The sequence below is a fragment of the Trachinotus anak genome, unplaced genomic scaffold, assembly GCF_046630095.1.
Source record: "Trachinotus anak isolate AG129_WGS33_773 ecotype Australia unplaced genomic scaffold, CSIRO_AGI_Tana_v1 ptg000021l, whole genome shotgun sequence".
NCBI classification, from domain to species: Eukaryota; Metazoa; Chordata; class Actinopteri; order Carangiformes; family Carangidae; genus Trachinotus; species Trachinotus anak.
Window position 1 is genome coordinate 14,000,897 of NW_027273872.1, and position 21,391 is coordinate 14,022,287.

At 40.9% G+C, this 21,391-nt stretch overlaps 1 protein-coding gene across 1 annotated transcript; it reads right to left on the reverse strand.

Annotated features, from left to right (window-relative positions):
• Positions 1-334: 334 nt before the first annotated feature.
• Positions 335-17,835, reverse strand: LOC139606092 (neuronal acetylcholine receptor subunit beta-2-like). The gene is made up of 6 exons (XM_071458113.1): positions 17,556-17,835; positions 8,447-8,592; positions 8,216-8,260; positions 7,623-7,732; positions 3,086-4,076; positions 335-2,224 (listed from the first exon to the last, which is right to left on the reverse strand). Exons 1-6 carry the CDS (start codon positions 17,605-17,607, stop codon positions 2,069-2,071), a joined length of 1,500 nt encoding a protein of 499 aa, XP_071314214.1. The 5' UTR covers positions 17,608-17,835; the 3' UTR covers positions 335-2,068.
• Between the last annotated feature and the right edge of the window lie 3,556 nt (positions 17,836-21,391).

A 21,391-nucleotide genomic window follows, 5' to 3' on the forward strand; every position in this document is an offset into this window, starting at 1 on the left:
AATATCCATGCAGACAATCACAGAAACAACAATTATAATTAATTTGGAAAACTGTGATTATATAATCTTCCAATTCTCATATTGTTAGTGATTATCTTTTTGAATCTCTTATATTCTCTCCAACTCCATTTATGAATATTACTCATACTGCTACAGTAAACAAGATGCAGACTTATAGTTAGACTGTGTGTGCATGTTATTCACCAGGTCTGCTTGTTGTTTTCATTTCCCTTTATTGATCCATTAAGCAAGACATCAGATCCCATCACAGTCCCATCTTCTTATTCTTTGCACTTATTGTCTAGACAGACAAAACTGAACAAGACACGCAACATGGCTGGCCAGTGGGAAGAAAAACTATGTTTAATTCCATCCACTGAGAAACCAAAGATGAAAGAAATCAATGCTGCTGGATTAGTACAGTACACGTTTTCCTTGGCTAATGTTGGTAGCAGTGACAGACGAGTGCGTTATGATGGTGACAAGTTATAATACCTCTTAGAAATGATTACTGGACACGGATTCAAGTAAGAGAACAGGCTGCGATGATCAAGCATATAGTCTGATGGAAGATAAAGCAAGTGAGGAGACGGACAGTTTGACTAATTTGTTCCAGGTCAGTGTGTATAAAATACTGTACAATATTATTGCTGCTGGTTTCCTTGGTGATGGATGCTGATGAGCACTGCTTTGATAACACCACCGTACTGTACCTTTTTAAAAGAAGTGTGGTGAGCAACAACAGCCTTATGGTCATTGGTTCTTAAGTTTTTTAGCACTATTGTAACGTCCCTCCTTCATCTTATTTCAAAGCTCCGTTTAACATCGCAACAACACTTTGACATCAATTTGATCAGTCTGTCAAGTCATGCTCACAGTGAGGTGTGTGTGAGGGTAAAAAAACAGGCTGGGTGCCCCACTCACACACACACCCATCCATTATTATTTAAACAGTCCCTCAGTTAGCTGTTTTGTGTCGCCTCCTGCTCTAATTTTCAAGGCAAATATTATAAATTCATACAGTATGTGTGCTGATGGCAAAAGGACACAAGAGTTGATCTTCTATGTATCCAAAGAGGGGGGGAGTCATCTTCTTTTTTTTAGGGGTGTGTTGTCGACGTGAGGCCCATATCTGCAGAGACTTACTGAGGCTTTGTTCATCTTTGGGCTCTTTCTCTCTCTGAGCCCAAAAAAGAAAGAAATTAAAACAAAAAACAGTGTCTTGTTGTATGCATGCTAGCCCCCATAATGTCCTGTTAGGGCCATTAGAAGACAGGATAGGACCAGAGAGACAGGATAGGAGAAAAGAGAAAAACCAAGTCCTTTCTAGACAGAAATAAAATCAAGTCCTGAGTTGCTGCTGGCCAGATAAACCTTTGTGAACAGTCATAGGGGTCAACACACGTTCCTCTCAAATACTGCTACATTTCAATCCTTGGAGAAATGCAGATCTATATTGATTCCTCAAGCAAGAGCATCATGGCTGTTTCATATCACATTTTTGATTAAAAGATAATTATGGTTTATTAAAGCTTGGGTCTTGTTTTTCCTAGTTTTGGCCATTATTTCTTTTGCTATGATTATGATTCTGCAAGTTGGGGGCATCCTTGTATGTATGTAGATACATCCTTGTCTGTATCTATATCTACCGTGAATAAAGGCAAAAGAATAACATTAAAAAATGTTTTTAAATGGGGTTTGCTGTACTAGACAGCAATTCAGCTATCTAAGCTCCTATGTTCATCATTCATGTCTAGTTAAAGGGCCAAAGCTAAAAAAATGTGACCCAAGTTGTTATAAAACAGAGTTATCCTTTATGTTCACTGAAATAATTAGATCCTATTTCCTCTGTGAATAGCAGATGATGGAGGATGCAGAGGGCAAGGGAGGTTTGGAGGGGAGCAGGTGGTGGTAGAGGGCTAAAGTGCATCATAATCACATCCCAGTGAGAGTGCCGTGTGAGGCGGACATGTGCGTTTATGTGTCAAAATGTTATCAGAGCTCTGTTTCTGGGGGGACTCAAAGTTCACACCTGGGTCATGTTGAGGTCAAAGTTCAGGTTTCAGGTTTAGTTATGGTCCATGTCGTCAACAATGGGGGTGTTGTAACTCTGGAACAGGGGCTGCATGAAAAGGCCGAGCGTCCCGACCACACACACGCACACAAAGATCCACAGGAAGAGACGGTCGATCACCATTGCCACATACTTCCAGTCTTCAATGATCTGCAGAGAGAAAGAGAAGTTAGTTAAGTATTGCCATTGCCATATTGCAATACTGGCAACACAACAGTTATGACATTTGGACTTTGTTGATGTGGCTTATTTTCAGTAAAAATGCACAAACAAAAAGTTCATAATTGTGCTACCCACAGAAATTCATACACTCTGAACGCAATTTATAATTTATAATTTATAGAATGTATATAGTAAAGATTAGATAAAGCAATCCATTAAATTTTACAGCAGAGGTAACAGACTATAAAATCAATATTTGCAGACAATTGTATCCTTACAGTACAACTAATGGGTAATGTAGTAAATATATTTTAATAACTATGAATCAATTAGAAAATTATAATGTTATTTGTACATAAAGACCTAAACAGGCCAACAGGTGCTTTGAGCACCACCTGCTTTGAGCACGTGTGCCTACACGTTGACGTCAAGCTGGTATAATGTTTATCATGTTTGCTATATTAGTTAACATGTTAGCAGGATAAGATGTCAAATTTAGCCTTTAACAGGATGTACAGCAATATTGAGCAAATTAAAATTTAAAATAAAATACATCCAACTGGATTGCCAGTACAAGATTTCATGGCAAGCTTAGATATTTCCGCCTGTACCATAGTAGAGGACCAACTGACAGACCAATGATTCTACTCATTGAACCACATTGTTAGCATGGCTAAAAAGTATATTTTCACGGCTAAGATCTGTACTTGGAAAATATAAAAGCAACCTTTGTCAGAATGACAAAACAGGTAGGCAAAATCTTTCATTTGCTCATATATGAAGCATGCTTCACATATTTCAACTTACGACACACATGCACATGCTGATACTTTTGTTCCGAACACCTACCCCTTCATCATCATCCTCGCTCTTCATCTTCTCAGCGATGTAGCGCACTCCATCCACTGCATCCTCCACATCAATGTTGCACTTGAGCGTCATCCTCTTTCTGAACTCTGTGTTCTCTGACAAGTCGCTGATCTTCCAGCCGTAGCGTTTGGCCGACTCCTCATTGACAAAGAAGGATGAGGAAGAATCTGCCATTCCTGCAGGGCTGCCAGCCCCCCCGTCTGCTCCACGCAGCTTCTGGTCAGAATACGATCGCTGCTGGTGTTTTTTTCGGAACTTCTCACGGATGTTTGAGCTACCTGGTCTCCGCATAAAAAGGTAAGAGGGGAGCCGGTACAAGAAGACACGCTTGACCCACGAAGGCATGGTGTGCGTACTTGGGGACCGATGGTGCACGTTGAGCACGCAAACGCTTGTGACAATGGAGAAGGTGACCAGCACCATCGTAAACATTAGGTACTTCCCAATCAGAGGCACTGCTAAAGATGTAGGTGGTACAATCTTTGAGATTAGGAGTAAAAACACAGTCAGGGCCAGAAGGACCGAGATACAGAGAGTCATCTTCTCACCACAGTCTGATGGGAGGTAGAACACTAGAATGGCCAGGGACGTTATCAGGATACAGGGAATGATCAGGTTGATGGTGTAGAACAGAGGTTTTCTTTTGATAATGAAGTCATAGGTGATATCCAGGTATTTGATGTCATCAGGGTCTTCATTCTTGCGTCCAGGCAATGAAACAATGTCCCACTCGCCACTGGGTTTGAAGTCGTCACGTGAGGCAAAATCACTGAGGAGGATGAGATCAATCTCTGTGTGGTCGTAGGTCCATGAGCGAAACTTGAGGGTGCAGTTCTGCTGGTCGAAGGGGAAATCACGGACTTCAATTTTGCAGGCTGACTTGTAGATAGCTGGTGGAAGCCAGGCAACCTCACCATTGTTGGAGACCACAGCATTGGAGTAGAAGGAGACTTCGTAGGTCCCATCAGCACTGATAGAAGGAAAAGGCAGAAAGTGATTAAAAGAAAGGAGAAAGATAAAGTCGAAGTACTCAAAGCCAGACTGATCACTAGGGGGACCATATTCAAAGATCATCCAAATACATAAATACATTGATAATGCAATGCAATCCACACATGGTATTACAAATGCATAAACATAAGGACGGGTGAGGAGGTTGAAGAAGTGCTGCCTCTTTACATTTCAAGGGGCCCATTGAGACAGTTCAAAAAGGATGCCCCCATGAACACCTCCTTTAAAGGTATTCAAGGCATATCCATCTGGTAGGAGGCCCAAAGGCACACCCAAGGATTATTTATCCCATCTGTCCTGGGAACACATTGGGATCCCTCAGGGGTAGCTGACACACGTGGCTAGTGAAGGAAGTCTGGGCTTAGCTTTCTACCCCCAAAGCAAAGATACTGCCAACAAATTTGAGGTTTAAAAAATGGTGTTGGCACAAACTTATTGGCAGAGTAAAGTTGCGTTTTAACAGAAACTGCATGAAAAAATCTTTTCTGGTATACAAAGTGATATCATTCAGCAAAGTGATGCATTGGCCAGCAAAATACACACAAACACACTGTCCTTGTATAGTTGTAAAATCCTGTCTGTTAATTTTATTAACCACAGTGGAGTGTTTGAGCATTTGATAACACTGTGAACACTGTGCCTCTATATTCTGCTAACTTACAACAACTTTACGTAATGAGAGCCACTGCATTGTATGTCACTGGTTTAAATCTATGTAATCCTTTGTCAAATCCATTACAACCTTGAGCAAGCTCATCTTATTAGTGCGATTAAGACCACATTAACAACAGAATCCCAATATCATTAATAAGCAATAAGTTTACTTAGGAAAAAATGAATTTACTGTACTAACTGATGGCGTGTTGGGAAAATGACTTGTTGGCTGCATGTGTCAGCTCTGCTGTGTCTGCAGAGAGGACACATGCAACAGTTCTATGTTTTGAAAGTTACAGGATGTGTTTGTCTTCTCCAGGGAAGAGCCGAGCTTGGGACATAACATGTCCGCAACATGGCAACAACTGCCCCTCCTCACCTCAAATCTGCTGAGACTGACTTTTTTTCCTCATCTCACCAAGGCTGCAGGTGATGCATTATAGATAAGTGGCCTATCAATTATAAAGTAGGTCAGGAATCCAACCATCACACTCAATCTCTAATGCTTTGGGGCTGCTGTGAATATGCAGACTAATTAAAAATGCAGAGGCCCCACCTGCTTAGTGCAAACCCTGGTCCCCCAGACTTGGCCAGAGACCTCGACCTGAAGTCATAAAGTAGTGCTGATCATATCCTATCGTTATGCCTCTTAAGCCATTATGCTCCTTATGTAGTATTTAGCTGACCAGCAATCTGTGTTCGTGAAAGTTTAATGTCTACAAGCCCTGTATAAACGGTGGGGAAGCTACACATCCACATATCAATCTGATATAGACTTTAAATAGAGTAGTTGAGAAAAGGTCTATTTAGTAGATGCTCTTGATCATTTTATTCATATGATATGGTCTTTACCAGCAGATGGAGTTTGCTCCTTTGCCATGGAATCATTGATGTTGAAATTCTCAGTTTTTTTTCTGGGCACTTCAAGGACTTCTTATATATACATTGGCTTAAAAGTTGAGGTTTGTGAAATCCCATCCGCTGATGATTATGTGATAAGACTGAGAGCTCTAGATCAGCTACTCAAGGGATCTTTTGGTGTGTTGACATAAACCTAATCAAGTCTAACATGGGATAGCTGCAGCAGGATCAGAGTTTTTGCTGTTTTTTGCCTTTGCAAAGAACAGCGACATCTCCAAACTTTACATCTTTAAAAAGGCTATTGCTAACCTAACTGATTGCTAACCCTCCCTCATTTGGACTCACATTTATCAAAGCTCTATGTTTCTATGTGGATATTAAAGCTGTAATGAAAACAGCTTAAAAGTTTATCTTGTATTTGTGCTAAATCTTATGTTTGTACAGACTGTTGTAATAGAAGTTTTATGTCTTTGTTATGCCTACCAAAGGTAAAATTAATTAGCCACAGAAGAAGAACCAAGGTGATGACTGAATAAGCAAACAGCCAAATTACCTCCAGTTATTGAATACAATTAATTCAACGTACTGACAGTTCCACTCAGCTGTAAAGGTTTTATTACATTGAAAGTAATATCCACTGGCTATCGTATTAGATGTGTATCACCACTCAGAAAAAAATCAACGAATGAAAAACTCAAACTCAAACAGTTTCAAGTTTTCCTCTCTGACAGTGGCATGATTTGAGACGAGAGAGCGGTCCCCGCTCTGTTATGAGCGGCATTTTAGTGATGAAAGTTAAGAGAAATGTAATACAGGAACATAGCAGATGGAAAAAAGACCCAGGTGTTGACCTATATGGCTGACAAAGGAGGTGAGGCCCAAAAGCCTTCGTGTCTGTCAGCTAACACTCCAGTGGAGAGAGGCAGTGGGGCTAATTTCTCCTTGAATGAACTTATTACAGCATTGAGATTCTCGTGTATTGATTTTCCCTTGCAGACATTTTATACAGCTGCAAGATGATTTTTAGATGTGCACACAAAGTGAAAAACATTCTCACATCAATGTCTGAAGCATTTATGCTCAACATGCAAACACACATAATAATGTACTGAAATGTTGTCTTGTTGTCCATTGTAACCATGCCATTGAGTTTGGGTGGTAAGGTGTTATAGTGCATTGATTTCTCTTGACACATCATTTGTAATGGACACAATGTATTTGAATTGATCCAGTGGACAAATTGCACTGATCCCATGCGCATATCCAGCTCCACAGTGTGAAATGTAGCTGAACTGTGTAGGAAAAAATTCTCAAACATTTTCGCTCTCTGAATAGTTTGTATGTACTCCCTTGTTCATTGAGGTGTAAGGAGGTATAAGTAATCACATCTGCATGATAAAGGTTTTTGCATATCCTCCTTTTGATTAAATGAATTGCAAACAGAAATGGAAAGATTTAACTGACAGATAAACAGACTGGTTGTTGCAACCTGTGTTACAGGTACAAGTTTTAGATCAAATGGAACTGATGACCTCCCAGATTAATGCTATAAGGAAACAAAAAGTCATTAAAATTCAGTAAATGTTTTATAGTGTGTCTTCCATAGCTTTGTTACTTTGGCCTTGCTGGTAGATATTTTTAATCTCAGCCTCTCCCCTTCTTTCCATCTGCGCAAAATTTGTAATCTCTCATCCCTTAAAAGATCACTCATTATCATGAGCCTGCGGACAGTCTGCACAGTGTTAACACGACAGTTTTGGTTGTATTCATTATCCTGAAAGAGGTGACAAGTGGAATAAAAAAAAGGGGGACGTAAGTGGATAGAAGGAATAAGAGGATAGAAAGAAAAACATTTTAGGGAAATGGGGCTTTTGTAACTATTACAATGAACTCCCTCAATTTTTCTGTTCCTCTTTTAATCACTTAGTTTTACACACACAGACCACACACACACACACACACAGATCTAGCTGTCACAAAGCAGATGTACTTGTTGTAGAGGACGATGTCTGGCAGCCAGATGTGTTGTGACGGGAGGCGGATTTTCTTGATTCCCTCATACTCTTCAGGGTCCCACATTAATCTGTAGTCATTCCATACCTGATGAAGAAGTGCACAGACACGCACATAAAAAACAAACATGCTACTAAAAACAAACAAGTAAATAAATGTATTCAAAAGTGAAATGCATGTACGCACACAGACACATGCATCTGAAATGACATGCAAGCAAATGCGAGGACACACGGTTACAAAAATTACATGCAGCCAGAAACATATATAAGTCACCAGTTCATGCATCTTAAGCAGCAGTACATTAACATATTTGTCCTACAGTCCATGACTTGACCTCTTCAGTGAGCACGTTGAATGTCTCTGCACATTTTCCTTAAACCCAGACACATGATGGTGTGTGTGTGTGTGTGTGTGTGTCTGTGTGTGTGTGTGCTAATGGCAAATATGAGTCAGAACTTTGTTGTGTCTCTACAAGGCGGTGTTTTGACGTGGCCTGACCCTGCACGAACACATACAAACACACGCATACACAGAATAAAGAACAAGAGGATGAGCGGGGACACAAACCTGAGTGAGCCAACAGTTGGTGGTCATGATCTGCTCCCTCTCATTCTGAAACACAGGCAGACAGAAGGTTCATGGATGGCTGCAGCATTAGGCAGTGGCTGAGCTCGCTCCTCTTTACGACAAATGATTCTCACCATCTGTGTTCTTGAATTATGTGAAATTAATAGATTATGCCTCCATGATAACAGCATATGTGGAGGTGGATTTGTGTTTGCTCGTGTGTTTCCTCACCACATTGATCAGCTGGGCTAGAGACACCTGGATGTAAATGGTGACCTGCTGGCTGTTGTTGACAGCTGGTCTGATCAGCTTGTTGTAGCGCTCCGGTGACAACAGGTGACTCACCAGCCGCTCCTCCACCTCCGCACACAAGGCAGCTGTAAACAAACACACACACACACACATACATACAAACACACACACACAAAAGACATACCAGATTTGAAAACCAGCTAAGCACAATGGATCAGGACCTGTACTATGCACTATATTTGTTTTGAGTCAAGAAACATAATGCAGACACATAATACAACTGCCTACAATTTAAAATGAAAACTTAGTGGCACATGATTGGCCATCCCGCATCCAGCACTTCTTTACAGGGTGATCTTTCACATCATATCGTACAAACTGTGATTGACAAGCCAAGTGGAAATAAAAACGTTACTTCTGTCTGTTGTTTTCCAATTCAGAGTTAGAAATAACAGCAGGTGTTGACAATGAGAATCTCCCATCTGGCAAAAACATCTACGCAACGAGAACAAAATGCAACAGTACATAAAATCCAATGGTAACTCTGCTACTGCAAAAGCAGCTGTTGCCTGGTTTCACTTAAGCTATTAATGTTATTTTAACCAAGGTAAAACAATAATTACTATATCTTATTAGCAAAACAACGACATATGACTTAACTCCTCTGCACACTGTCACAGCCTCATGGAGGATACTCCAACTTATCCTGTTCTAAAATATCCTCTGGCTGTTGTGTCGAGTCTTTCTGTTAGACACCTTGCCAAAAATGTGAAACTACAACCTGCACAACTGCCTCAAAAACTAAAAAAGAGCAAAAAAAAATCATCTCAGTGTGGTGAGTATTGAGAGGATGTTCTCATGTCCGACTAACATGTTGGGTTGAGAGTGCTTCACATTGAATAATGTGTGTGTCTGATTAGGTATGATGATTAGACACCTGGGGTCACATGTAGACCTTTTTCTGCATTAACCTTGAATTTGATGTGACCTTGTGTTCAGCTTTCCAGCTCTACAGTTTGTTGATGTACAAGTTGTATTATGTTTTACTTTAGTTATGTTTTGCTCTGTTGAGTCGGAGTGAGCAGGTTCAAGTGGCTCTGAGGTCAAATAAATTGCACAATGCACGTCACAGTGGGCGACTTACAAATGAATGAAAGCTGAGGAGACACTGAAAAATGAATCACAATGAAAGTTAGATGTAGTTTTACAGCTGTTTCTTTGAGAGCTTTTTAACCTTGAATTTGGCTTCTTAAACTTATCAACCTTGTTTCATTTGTTTAGAAAAACAAGCTCCTGAAAAAAATTTACATGATTTCACTTTCATTCAATTTATTCTGGCTTCTACAACTACCCTCTTAGTCAGCTCCCTGATCACTGATACTCCTCAATATACGTACAGTTTGAGAGGATCATAATGAGAAAAGCCACACTAACAGAAGCACACACAAACACACACACATGCCTAGAGCAGTATTTGGTGAAGCGATGTTTAAATCTCGTGCTGTGAGGTCTCACCAATTAGGTGCTGCAGCGATGAAGCCTGCTGCGTGTCTTCAGATGTAATGAACGGTAATAAGAGTAATGTGTGCGTCTGTGTGTGTGTGTGTTTGTGGGTGTGTGTGTGTGTGTGTGTGTGTGTGTGTGTGTGTGTGTGTGTGTGTGTGTGCATGAGGAAGGGAGGGAGGGAGTAGGCTGTGTGTGTCTCTGACCTCGCAAACAGATCAGATGTATTATAGTATTTAGTGAAACAAACACACAACACACACCCACCCCGGCCTTTTTTTGTTGTATATATTGCATATGTTTCATGTTAACAATGCATGCAATCTGCAGTCCATATGACAATAACAAGTTTCATTTGTGCAGACACACACACACACACACACACACACACACACACACACAGAAGCACCGGAGGGCTGATTTCACCCATGAAATCAACACAGAACAATTTCTGACTGGGTCACAGAGCTTCAATGATAGTGGGTGGTTTGAAACAAGGACACTGCCAGAGTTTCATACATTTAAACCTGTGGGAAAAAAAACAATTGTATGTTCCTGGTTCCTAGACTTTTTTATTCAAAATAAAAAAACTCCCTTCATCAGTTGAAACTTTAAATTAGAAATGAGCATGAAGCAGTCAACTGGATAAACACTTCAAATCAAAAGCTCTGGTTTCCAACTTTTTTATGTCTCCACAACCCTGTTTGCTCTCTGTGATGAATTCTTAAGGATGACTGAATCTACAGACCTTAAGATTTATCTTATGATAATGTCATGAGTGTGTATGAGAGTAATGTATGTGTCTGTGTGTGTGTGTTTAAATTTTCAAGATTCATTTTAAGATAAAGCTTCAAGATTCATCTTCATTGTCTTTCCTCCTTTTTTGTAATATCCTGTTTTGCCTGTCATTAGGTCTTTTGCTTTATGGTCAGCTTTTGTGACATCCTTGTTTGTGCTTCATCAATCATCTTTGCTTGACTTGACTGTTGTCTATACACACACACACACACACACACACACACACACACAGAAACACGCACACAGAAACACACACACACAGTAAATATCAAAATACACCATCATTACACAGTAAGTGGTGGCACAGTAGTAAAATTTGTTTCCGATCCACTGAGGGTGCGGAGAATGTTCAGTCCAAAACAAAATATTATAATTTTGAATGAAAATGTTTCACTGTTCATCCAAAAGTCTTATTCTGTTTGAAACTCAAGATTTAGCTTCAATATCTTTAAAACACATGTCACATGTTTTCATGAACTTATTGGAAAATAAGCCTCGCACAGACACACTGCAGCTATAAGAGCTAGATCTGGAAACAACCATTCAAGATTCAGAAGACCACTGAGTCAGCATGTGATCCAGTCAGTGTAGGAAGAGTTCATGTCGTTGTGACGTCTTAGTGAAGGGAAAATGCTCAGTCTTATATTGTGTTGCCTGCGTGAAGTGACGCCTGTTTTAAGTTGAGTCATCCAAGGCCTCGCTAGACGACAGCAAGCACAGGGAGAATTGTGGTCTGCCTGTTCCAGAGCCAACAAATAAAGAAATCATGAGCAATGTATTAGATTTGGTGATTTAATTCTAAGACTCCTGCCGGTAAACAACTTAACTTCAGTTAAAAAGGAACAGATGTCACTGATGCCTTTTGATGTAACAGCACACTGGAGAGTTGTATGGCTTTGGCAGTGGCTTAATTTCAGCTATACATTTATATATATATTTCAAAGATACTGTGATATAGTCAACCATTCATATTGAAACAGCTATGCAAACACTTTTGAACTGACATCAGCAATGTCCTTGTGTCCAGATGTCTCAAAACTGTGCAGTTGGCAGCTTTACTATGAATACTGTTTAGTTTGGCACTTTGCTTTCACTGGTTTTCAGCATTGCACCCAGCTGTCATATCAATATCTGTTCAACATAAAAATGTTTTCTGAGACATGTCAGGATCAAACTGAAAAGACGAGGCACTGAGCTTTAACTGCAGGACGGAAAGGTGTATTTTACACTTGGTCACTCTACGTTAACATCCACTAGACCTCCATCTGTGGAGGAGACAGGAAGTGTCCAACGTCTGAGGAACTATGACATGACACTGAACCCCAAGGGTAAATGTCTTCAGAGAGCTTCGAAACACAGCGCTCTGTCTGTCAGGATTAGACAGGAGGATGAGACAGAGCCACATGAGAGGAGAAGAGGACAAAAGACACACACACACACACACACCTACACCACAAACAACAGAAACATTGGAGTGTGAGACAAAATGATGTCCAGATTAGTATAATCATCTGATCAAACGACATAGAATCACTGAGACAGAAAAGACACTTTGAGGAACATGATTAGTAAGTTAATGAACTCTCCCTACACCGCTAAAGTAAAACAAAAAGTATCTTGCAGCTTTAATTAAAGGGCCACTCCACTGATTTTACATGTAAGGTTCAGTGTCAGAAACAGTAGGCCTACTACGCAGCCTTAGAAAACATGTTTAATGTCTTCTGCTGTTTTTTTTTTTTGTTTGTTTGTTTTTTTACTAAATAACTGGGATAGCTCTTTAACATTTGCATGTGGTAGATACTGTTGATCTGTTGGTTGCTGGCTTAATTTTATTTTGAAAAACTGTTGTAAAAGTTTATAGTCAGACAACTAGTCACACTTGCAGTCACTCCTACAGATAATTTAGTCAAATTTGAGTCAAATCACCCTAACCTGTATGTCTCTGGACTGTTGAGTCTTTGGGAGGAACATGGAGCGTCCAAAGGAAACTCAACACAGAATGGCCGTTACGTTCCCAGTGTCCAGGGATAAGGGAAGTAACAATAAATGAAATGAGTGCACCGGGCAAAACAGAAGAATTAATAAAACAGATTCAGAGGGGAAAATTAGGGAATTTATTAATAATCACAAACTACAACGAAAAGCCAACAGTGGAGCACTGGGACAAAAGAACAGAAAAACCAGAACTAAACCAAAACCAGAGACTGGTATGAGTCATGAGAAATCATCTAGCTATCATTAAGAACCCACACACAGCTCGTCAGCTGCCAAATGGCCCACCCTGGGCCCAACCAGGCCTCCCCACTCCTCCTTTGTACTCCAGCCTCTGATTGAAACCGGGAACCGCTGTGCCAATCAACCTGCTGGAGAAAAAAGGGGATGGCAGAGGACAAACCAACACACACACACACACACACACACACACACACACACACACCTACACAACACACAACACTCTGGCATGTAACAATGGCCCAACCACTACACTGCATGTTTTAACCTCCCATGCTGTTAAACATTTTGATAGCACTTTTTAATACAGCACTTTATTGAGTGTTCAAACTGTATGTGTTATAAATAATGATAAATAATCAGTAAAGTTTTGAATGTTCATAAGTTGTTAATAAATGGATTTTGGTGGGAATGACCTGCAGTCCTTTTCCACAGTGCAAGCGGTCATCCTGATAAAATGAAGAGGTACTGAAGCTAAAAAGAAAGAGCAAGTGTGATGCTGGAAGCAGCTCTTCCTCAATCTGGAAACTCAAAAATTGTTCTTATGAAATGTTTATAACTGATCTATAAATCACTAGTAAATTATGTAGCAATCATTCAATAAGGAATTAATTGCATCTTATAAACTCTTGGTAAAGAGCCGTCTTAGGCTTATCGGCAAGGGCGACCAGCATTGGTGTAGCATTTCTTTTCAGTAAAGAATTTTCTTGATCCAGAGAACAATCAGTGAAAGCAGGAAATTAAAATGTAAGTGTTGATATAATTCAAACACTTATATACATGTACACATGCACAAAAGAAATAAATTGTTTGCAATCTATTAATTAAAGGATTGCTGTGGAAATAGAGCCAGCCTTAATTACACATATTTGAAAGTGTCCTGCTCTAATGGCCCCTGACTTCTGCTCTCTGATTTCTGCCTGAGAGAAGTAAGAGATGTCATGCTGCCTTAAAAATGTAAAGGGAGTGGCATAAAAATAAACCTAGCGCAAAAAATTAATAAACTGTGAAAGACAAATGACTCCATGTGGACTGAGGACGGTGAAGGAGCGCCCTATAGACAGTATATAGTGATGTAAGGTGTTGGGTTTGACAGTAAATGTGAAAACGGCAGATGAGGTTAAAATGAGATGTGTATGAGGTTGATGTAAGTGTGGATGGAGGAGTTTTGTTGCATTAGGGAGTCTACCAGCAGGTTTCATCACACGTGTATGCCCATACACACGCTCGCACATGCACGTGCGCACACACACATGCATTCAGTCTTGTTCGCCTCACTGCACTCTCCACACCTCAATAATTCATCGCCGCTAAAATAAAAATGCCATCATCTCACAAGCACGGAGACTAAAACACAATCAATGATTATTCCCTGAGTCTTTCTCAACCAGATAAAATCAACATAAAGGCTCCATCACAACATAGAGAAAAGGCACAACCAAACCAAACTACTTTCAGACACGCTGCTGTGTGTGAGTGATGCAGATGGATAGACAGACTGTGCCATCAGTCAGAGTACAGAGAGAAAAAAAAACATCCAAATTCTGCATCCTGTCGGTTCTTTCCTGGGGTAGTGAATTATTCACTGTGTGACCATCTGGGGTAGCCTTTCTGAGGCCAAAACAATTTAGGCTTCAGCTGTCTTTGGATCTGCCCAGTAGACTGCCTGTATCAGTCATTTTATAAAAGACACCCACCCATGTGCCATTCATATGCATCTGTAGCAACATGGTCAAGTTCCAACAAGACACTGTACATTGCTCACAGTGTATCGACTGCCTGAGAAATATTTGGTGTTTTTTTTTTTTATTTCACATGGGATTTCTGTTGGTTGTTTACCCTCAAACTTTTCATCATCACAGAAAGTCTGTGAGGATAAAACCAACTATTCTTTTACAACAATGATTTTTTAATGTGCCACAACTTCTCCATTGTGTCTTTATGTCCTGCTGTGCTCTTCTCTCCTCAGTGGTGACAGGAACATGTGCAAATTGAGGACAGAAGAGAGACAATGGCAACAGGAAAAGTGACTTTATCCCTTTTCTCAGCTCCCTCAGTGTCGCTCTCACGTGTTACTGCTGCTTAAGTTTGCACTAGTTTCTTCAAAATACATCTGATTCAACTTTCTCTAGCTGGAAAACCACATTGATCTCTATCTTATTCCGCCTCTCTCTCTCATTCAAAGAGCAGCAATATCCAAACAAATGTGCCAACGCAATGACTAATAGTTTACTATGAAGTGTTGACTCACTGACGCAGGGCCCTTTTGACCGCATACACATCTGCAGTTGTGAGAAAGCAGTTCTGTAAACTTGAGAGAAACAACAGCCTTAATATAACGCCAGGACAAAACTTAGAACTGCATGTTTCTGCCCATCCACAAAACTTTCACCCAGGGGCTGCAGAAAAGCAGAATCAGGGTTGTGTAAGGGTTTCGCGCGACACGTTAAATGCAGATAGCGTATGATTCCCCCCACTCCAAGCAATGTGCAAGTGTTTAATGAGCAAAACATCTCATCTGGGATAGCTGTAGCACACACTAACACAGTGACTGCAGCATGCAGCTGATATACAGAGAGACATGGAGGATAGGAGACAGGAGAGTGTGTGATGAAGGACTGAATATGTCAGATAAGTTATGGCATGAGAGTATGAGTCTGAGGAAAAATAGATTGAGATAGAGTAAAACAAAAAAAAATGTGGCGTGCAGGAGGTGACAGAAAGTGAGGGACACAGAGAGTGAAAAGGGTAGAGGAGATGACAAGAGGCAGAATGAGACGGAGAGAAAATCCATCCCAACAAAGTGGCTGCCTGGATTTAGTCGTTATACAGTCGCAGTCAGGGTGAGGTTTGATAGGAGTGACAGAGCCACTATCATACAATGCCTCAGCTGCAGACAGAGCACAGGTGATAGTGAGAGAGTCACAGAAAAGAGCCCAAGTTGGATCTGTTACCCAACGAAAAAGGGAATAAAAAGGTCAAGGAGAGGGGAGGTGAACAATCAGAAAGAGACTCACTAAATTTACAAAAATACTGCAAAAGGTCCATAACTGATAACATGATCTTGAGAACAAATGTGATCTCTCCATACTGACAAAAAATAAAATAAAATAAAATAAAATAAACTAGATAAGGTACTATAATTATGAGGAAATTAATGAAAAAGCTGAAGAGAGTTGAAAGATCATAAGGGCAGGCAAAATGAACAAATAAAGTGATGTAAGATGAACAAGTAAAAACGGATCTTCAGCTGCATGATGTTTCCCAGAATGAACTTCATGTTTGTACTATATTAGTGGTACATAAATAGACCTAATATAACTAATTATACATACATATGGAAATGTTTTTCTGTACAGTAATTATCCACTTTGTTTTCAGAAAAATAAACTTGCAAAGAATACTCCCAAAAATGAAACTAATTTCCTTTTGAACTTGCTGGCTGACTTTAGCCTTGAAGTTTTCCCCCATATTAATTCATATTTCTATTATCTGCACACAGCCTGCCTTAATTCCAGGGAAAGCATGTCCAACTTTTTTTTGGCACTGGGGATGAAATACACTGAAACTATTGTGAATGAACTTGAGGAAGAGGGGACAATAGGTAGTGGAGTTTTGCCCTTTCGACTGCTGCAGATTTGGTTTCAGCACCATGGACAGCTCCTGAGTGGACTTTCCCCTCCAGTGCCTAATTCAGCACCATGGACAGCTCCTCATGAGTCCATTGATAGAAACAAAAAAAGAAAAATAGCTCTACAGTAGATCCTCTGATAAAAACTCCATTATGTTAAGGTTCTCTGTAGACAGACAGTCCATTTAGATCTCCATTATTATCATCAGAGGGCCTTGGCATACACTCCAGGCCATTAAGTGAGGGCCACAAAACACCATCATGAGATTTCTTCAAATACATTTAAACATCACACCAACCAACTTCTTAATGAGCCACAAGAAGATCCCGGAACCAATGTTACTGCACTCTGATATTGGACTTGTTGTTTAAATTATAGACGAGGATTGCTGGGAAATGTGTGCAATAGCAATGACCCCTTCTCAAATATCACACCCGTGCGTACATAAAGCAATTCCTTTGTGATTCTGTGGGTTTGTTGTGTAAAGAGGAACAAGTTATTTGAGGCGTGCTGAATCACGTGTTAAACTGTTTGACGCACGGAAACGCCACTACTTTTCCCCACTGGCCTGCTTTCCAGTATCTCCCCTTTTATTTGTAAGGTAAAAATGTGGCTTAAACATTTCCCCAAGATTGAAATACTCAGCAGAGAGAGAGAGAGAGAGAGAGAGAGAGAGCATTACATTTTAGCCTATAGGGGCGAGGTTGTAGTGTTTTACCTACAAAGCATGTGAGACAATAAATCTAATTTCTAACATTGAGTAAGGTAGACTTCCCAGACCTATTATATGAGCTGGTATGGACAGAGCCCAGGCAGAGTGTACTATTTCACAACTGACATTCCGATTAAAGCCCCATACACAAAGTAAAATCTTCCCTACCCCGTCCCGTCCTGTTCCGGGAGGATTTGAAAGGATTACTCACTTGCCACAGCGAGAACCAGGAGAGCCAACGCTGCTTTCACCGGGATTGCCATCGCTTCCTCCCCTCCAGTGAAAACAGACACTTGCAGATGGAGATTGTTTCTGGCGCTTGTTTTCTCCTTCTCTGCCCTCGATGTGAAGTATGAAAGGAGTGGAACAAAATGTTTGAAAAACTGGTTGGATTAAAGCGTTTTCATTGCAAGGAATTCCGCAGATGACGACCGATCGCTGAGGCTTGGAGGCATGGAGAGAGGAGCACTGACTGCTGTCTAAACCCAGAGCTGAGGAGGCTGGACGCTTTCTGCCAGAGCGCACCGACCCCACCGCTGGTCCTGGAGCTGTGCGCGCAGCAGATGCCGGCTAGAGAGAACAGAGCCCCCCTTGATTCCTCTTGATCGATACAAACAACGTTTTCCTCGGGAATATGGGTCAGGAGCTAGTGGGTATATGACAATCCTGTTATCACCGAAGCGGCCATTCTTCAGATAAAAGATTTAAGCGCCCCGGTCGTGGCATCGCCCTGCCCGCCCAGTGCGCTCCCTCGTCGGGCGTCAGTTTCACTCTCTGCCGTCTTGATCGACACAGTTTGACATGTGTGACAACAAACAGGAAGCGATAAGAGTCAGAAATCCCCCCTAGGAAGACAATTAATAGTCAGAAGCCATTGCAACCAACTTTATCCTCTCCGACCAACCGAGTATCCCTTCTTTGAATCTTTTTACTTTGAGTTAATCAAAAGACACTTTCATGAAGCTCAGAAGGGAGCAGCTACTGGAAGTAAAGGCGTTTGTGGTTAAATTATGGCCAAAACTACAAAAAGAAAAACTGAATCTGTTAATTTACGAGAAAATGAAAACATTAAATCCGGAGAGTGAAGTTGTGTGGAGTCAGGTCTTTGACAGCGAGTCAGTAGAGGCCTTGTTATCTGCATTAATCACGTTGAGGTTGAGCTGTTTGCTCCCTGACTGAGGCCGGTTAGGATGAGGGTGAGGGGGTGGTGTGAGGTGGTGTGGGGGTCATGACGTTTAAACCTCGAGGTCTTGGCAGCCCCTTAGGCTATTGGAAATAAAGTCAATCCAGCGAATGTGACATTTTATTGATCCCTGTGGGTCACACACACAAAAGAGCTGGGGAGGAGAGTGACATGGGCTGCAGCAGCAATACACAAAGGGCCAAGAAAGCTGATGTCTAAAACCATTTGTGATTCTGAGTTCATTAAAAGCAGATGTTTACATTCAACAAAACACAAAGAAAGGCATGGTAATAACAAACCCCCCAAACTGTTGGGCCTCATTAGAATCAAATCAGCAAAAGCCTGTGAGCTGAAATATATTTCCCCTCTTCTGTGGTCTGTATGAGTTTATGTCATGTTATAGAAAGTCAAAGTGCTGAATCTGTGACTTAACACAGATCAACAAGGGGAACCATGACAGGCAATATTTTTTATTGCACACTCATGATGTGGTGAGGCAGCCTCACATTGGTGGGTCATCGGTCTAGAGTGTGTGTGTGTGTGTGTGTGTGTGTGTGTGTGTGTGTGTGTGTGTGTGTGTTTGTATACTTGTGTGAATGGAAAAGCTGCAGGCTGACTCAGTCTGTACACGTCAATGCGGTATAACTATCCCAGAGGTCCCTTTGGTGATGTGAGGGGAGGAGAGGGCAGGAGGAAAACATGGCTTTAAATGCACTTTACAAAAAAGACTCCAGCTAATTATTTCATTGCATGGGCAGAGACGAGGAGGAGGAGGGTGGAGAGGAGAGGAAGCAAAGGACATCAATAAATAAACAAAAGTATGATGGGGAAAATATGAGGTTGCCTGTCAAAGACTGGGAAGAATTAAAGCTGAGGCCAAATTAAAGCCTTTCTTGATGGCTGTGGTCATTTTTATGAGGAAGAAGAAGATAAGTTGAGAAAAAAATTAGTTTTCCCTCTCGAGTTAGATGAGCAGATCAATAATACTCTCATGAATGAAACGAAAGCCAGCAGCCAGTTAGCAGAGCTTAACATAAAGACTGGAAATAGGTGGGAGTAGCTATCCTGCCTCTGTGTCAAGCAACTTTAAAGCTCACAAATTACCACATTATGTTGCCATTTAAAAACACACAAGGTGTGGACACTGAGTTTCACTGAGTTATGTGCCAGACTGTCTCTAATCCAGGAGCAGTGGCTTCCTGCATCAGTCACTTCCAAAACTGATATGAATCTGCGTTGAGAAATAAATCTGTTCGAGGGCCCATGGTCGGTTTAGGCACAAAACAGCTCAGTAAGTTTGAGAAGAAAACCATGGTTTGGCTTAAAATGACTACTTTGTTAAGGGTGCATAAATTTGAGGGTTAGTTGACCATTTGTTGTCAATCTATAAGGACGTCACCTGACTTCCTCCTTTGCTCCCGTCATATTTGCTACAGCTGCTAGAATTCTGTCGCTGAAATGACAGATTCTAGTGTTTCTCTTTGGAGGTCAGTCATTGCTTCTCATCTGTTTTTTCATGGCTGCAGAGATAGAAAGGTGGATATTGGACAGAGCAACGCTGTTTCCCCATTTCCAGCCTTCATATTTACCTTTCAGTTATAAAAGTGACTTCGATCTTGTCATTTAACTCCCAACAAGAAACTGGATGAACATATTTCCCAACATGTAAATCTTACTATTACTTTGGGCTTCACACAGACAGTGTTCCTGAGGGTGGTAGGAATGAGCAAAGCAACCAACTTCAGAATAAACTTTGGGTAACATGTGACTCCTCAAACATGTGCAGACAAGATGCAGGAACACAGAGTCTAATTCTCACCTGAACTTTGGCCTGACCTCATAAAGTCATACACACTCCACAAAATTAACCCCTAGTCGCGATTCCAAATGCAACCAAATTGTATTATCCTCCAATCACTCCCCATTACAGCCACTCTTGAGCAACACACAAGCTTCTGCCTCCCAAAGTCCCCGCCCGTCTCTCCTAATGAACATTATCTCTGCATCCTAAAAGCAATGTAGAGGAGCAGAGGGAGGCCAAATTTAATCAGAGCTACTTAGCTCACTGTGGGGTCTGCTGGGGCTCTGAAGAGCCAGCCTGCAAACGCACACACACACATACACACACACACACACACATTTAAAGGATAAGATCTTTGCTCCCATGTTACATACTGATAACTGGTACATTAGCAACATCATATGCATGCAGTCACACAAACACCATTTTAGGAGACATATACAAAAGCTTGGTTTCATTAAAGCACTTGTGAGGACACAACATCTCAGCTCTACTTTGCCCCAACCCAGACCAGTTCGTAATTCTATTAAAAGCACATTAGTAGTTCTGGGTGTTTTAACCCATTACGTACAATTGTAGTGTGTATCTCACATGAGTGTTGACTATTGAAAAGAACTGCATAAGATTTAGACCTTTTTCTTAACTTCTAGGCAGCCATTTCACAATAACAGTGGCTCTAAAGTTTCTGGAAATAAGTAATCCATTAAAGTGAAAAAAGTCAGACATTATCATTACATAGTCGAGCAACGTCTAGCTGGAAATGTTTTAAAAACTCTTTCTGGTCGGGGCATTTAGCGCTTGTGGGAAACTTTCACACCAGAGTTTTGAGAGTTGTCGACTGTATCAATTTTAATGGAAGACATTTTTCTATGTGTCACAGGAGGAAACTCACAGGTGTGAATAATAAACATCATGATGTCTGAGTTACATTTAGCTGCTCCAGTTTCAGGGTCCTGGTGTTGTCCATATTTACTCATTGTCACAGTTACTGGGACCTTTGAATAGAACAGGCCCATTGTTAATGTTATTAATGACACCCGCGTTTTTTCTGTAACAATCAAAA

Bases quoted from the DNA above. Each gene is read 5' to 3' on its own strand.
- LOC139606092 (XM_071458113.1), bottom strand. From the start codon at position 17,607: ATGGCAATCCCGGTGAAAGCAGCGTTGGCTCTCCTGGTTCTCGCTGTG. The intron at 8,261-8,446 runs GTGAGGAAACAC...CCTGTGTTTCAG, and splicing joins TAGCCCAGCTGATCAATGTG to AATGAGAGGGAGCAGATCAT. The intron at 7,733-8,215 runs GTTTGTGTCCCC...CTTCTTCATCAG, and splicing joins CCAACTGTTGGCTCACTCAG to GTATGGAATGACTACAGATT.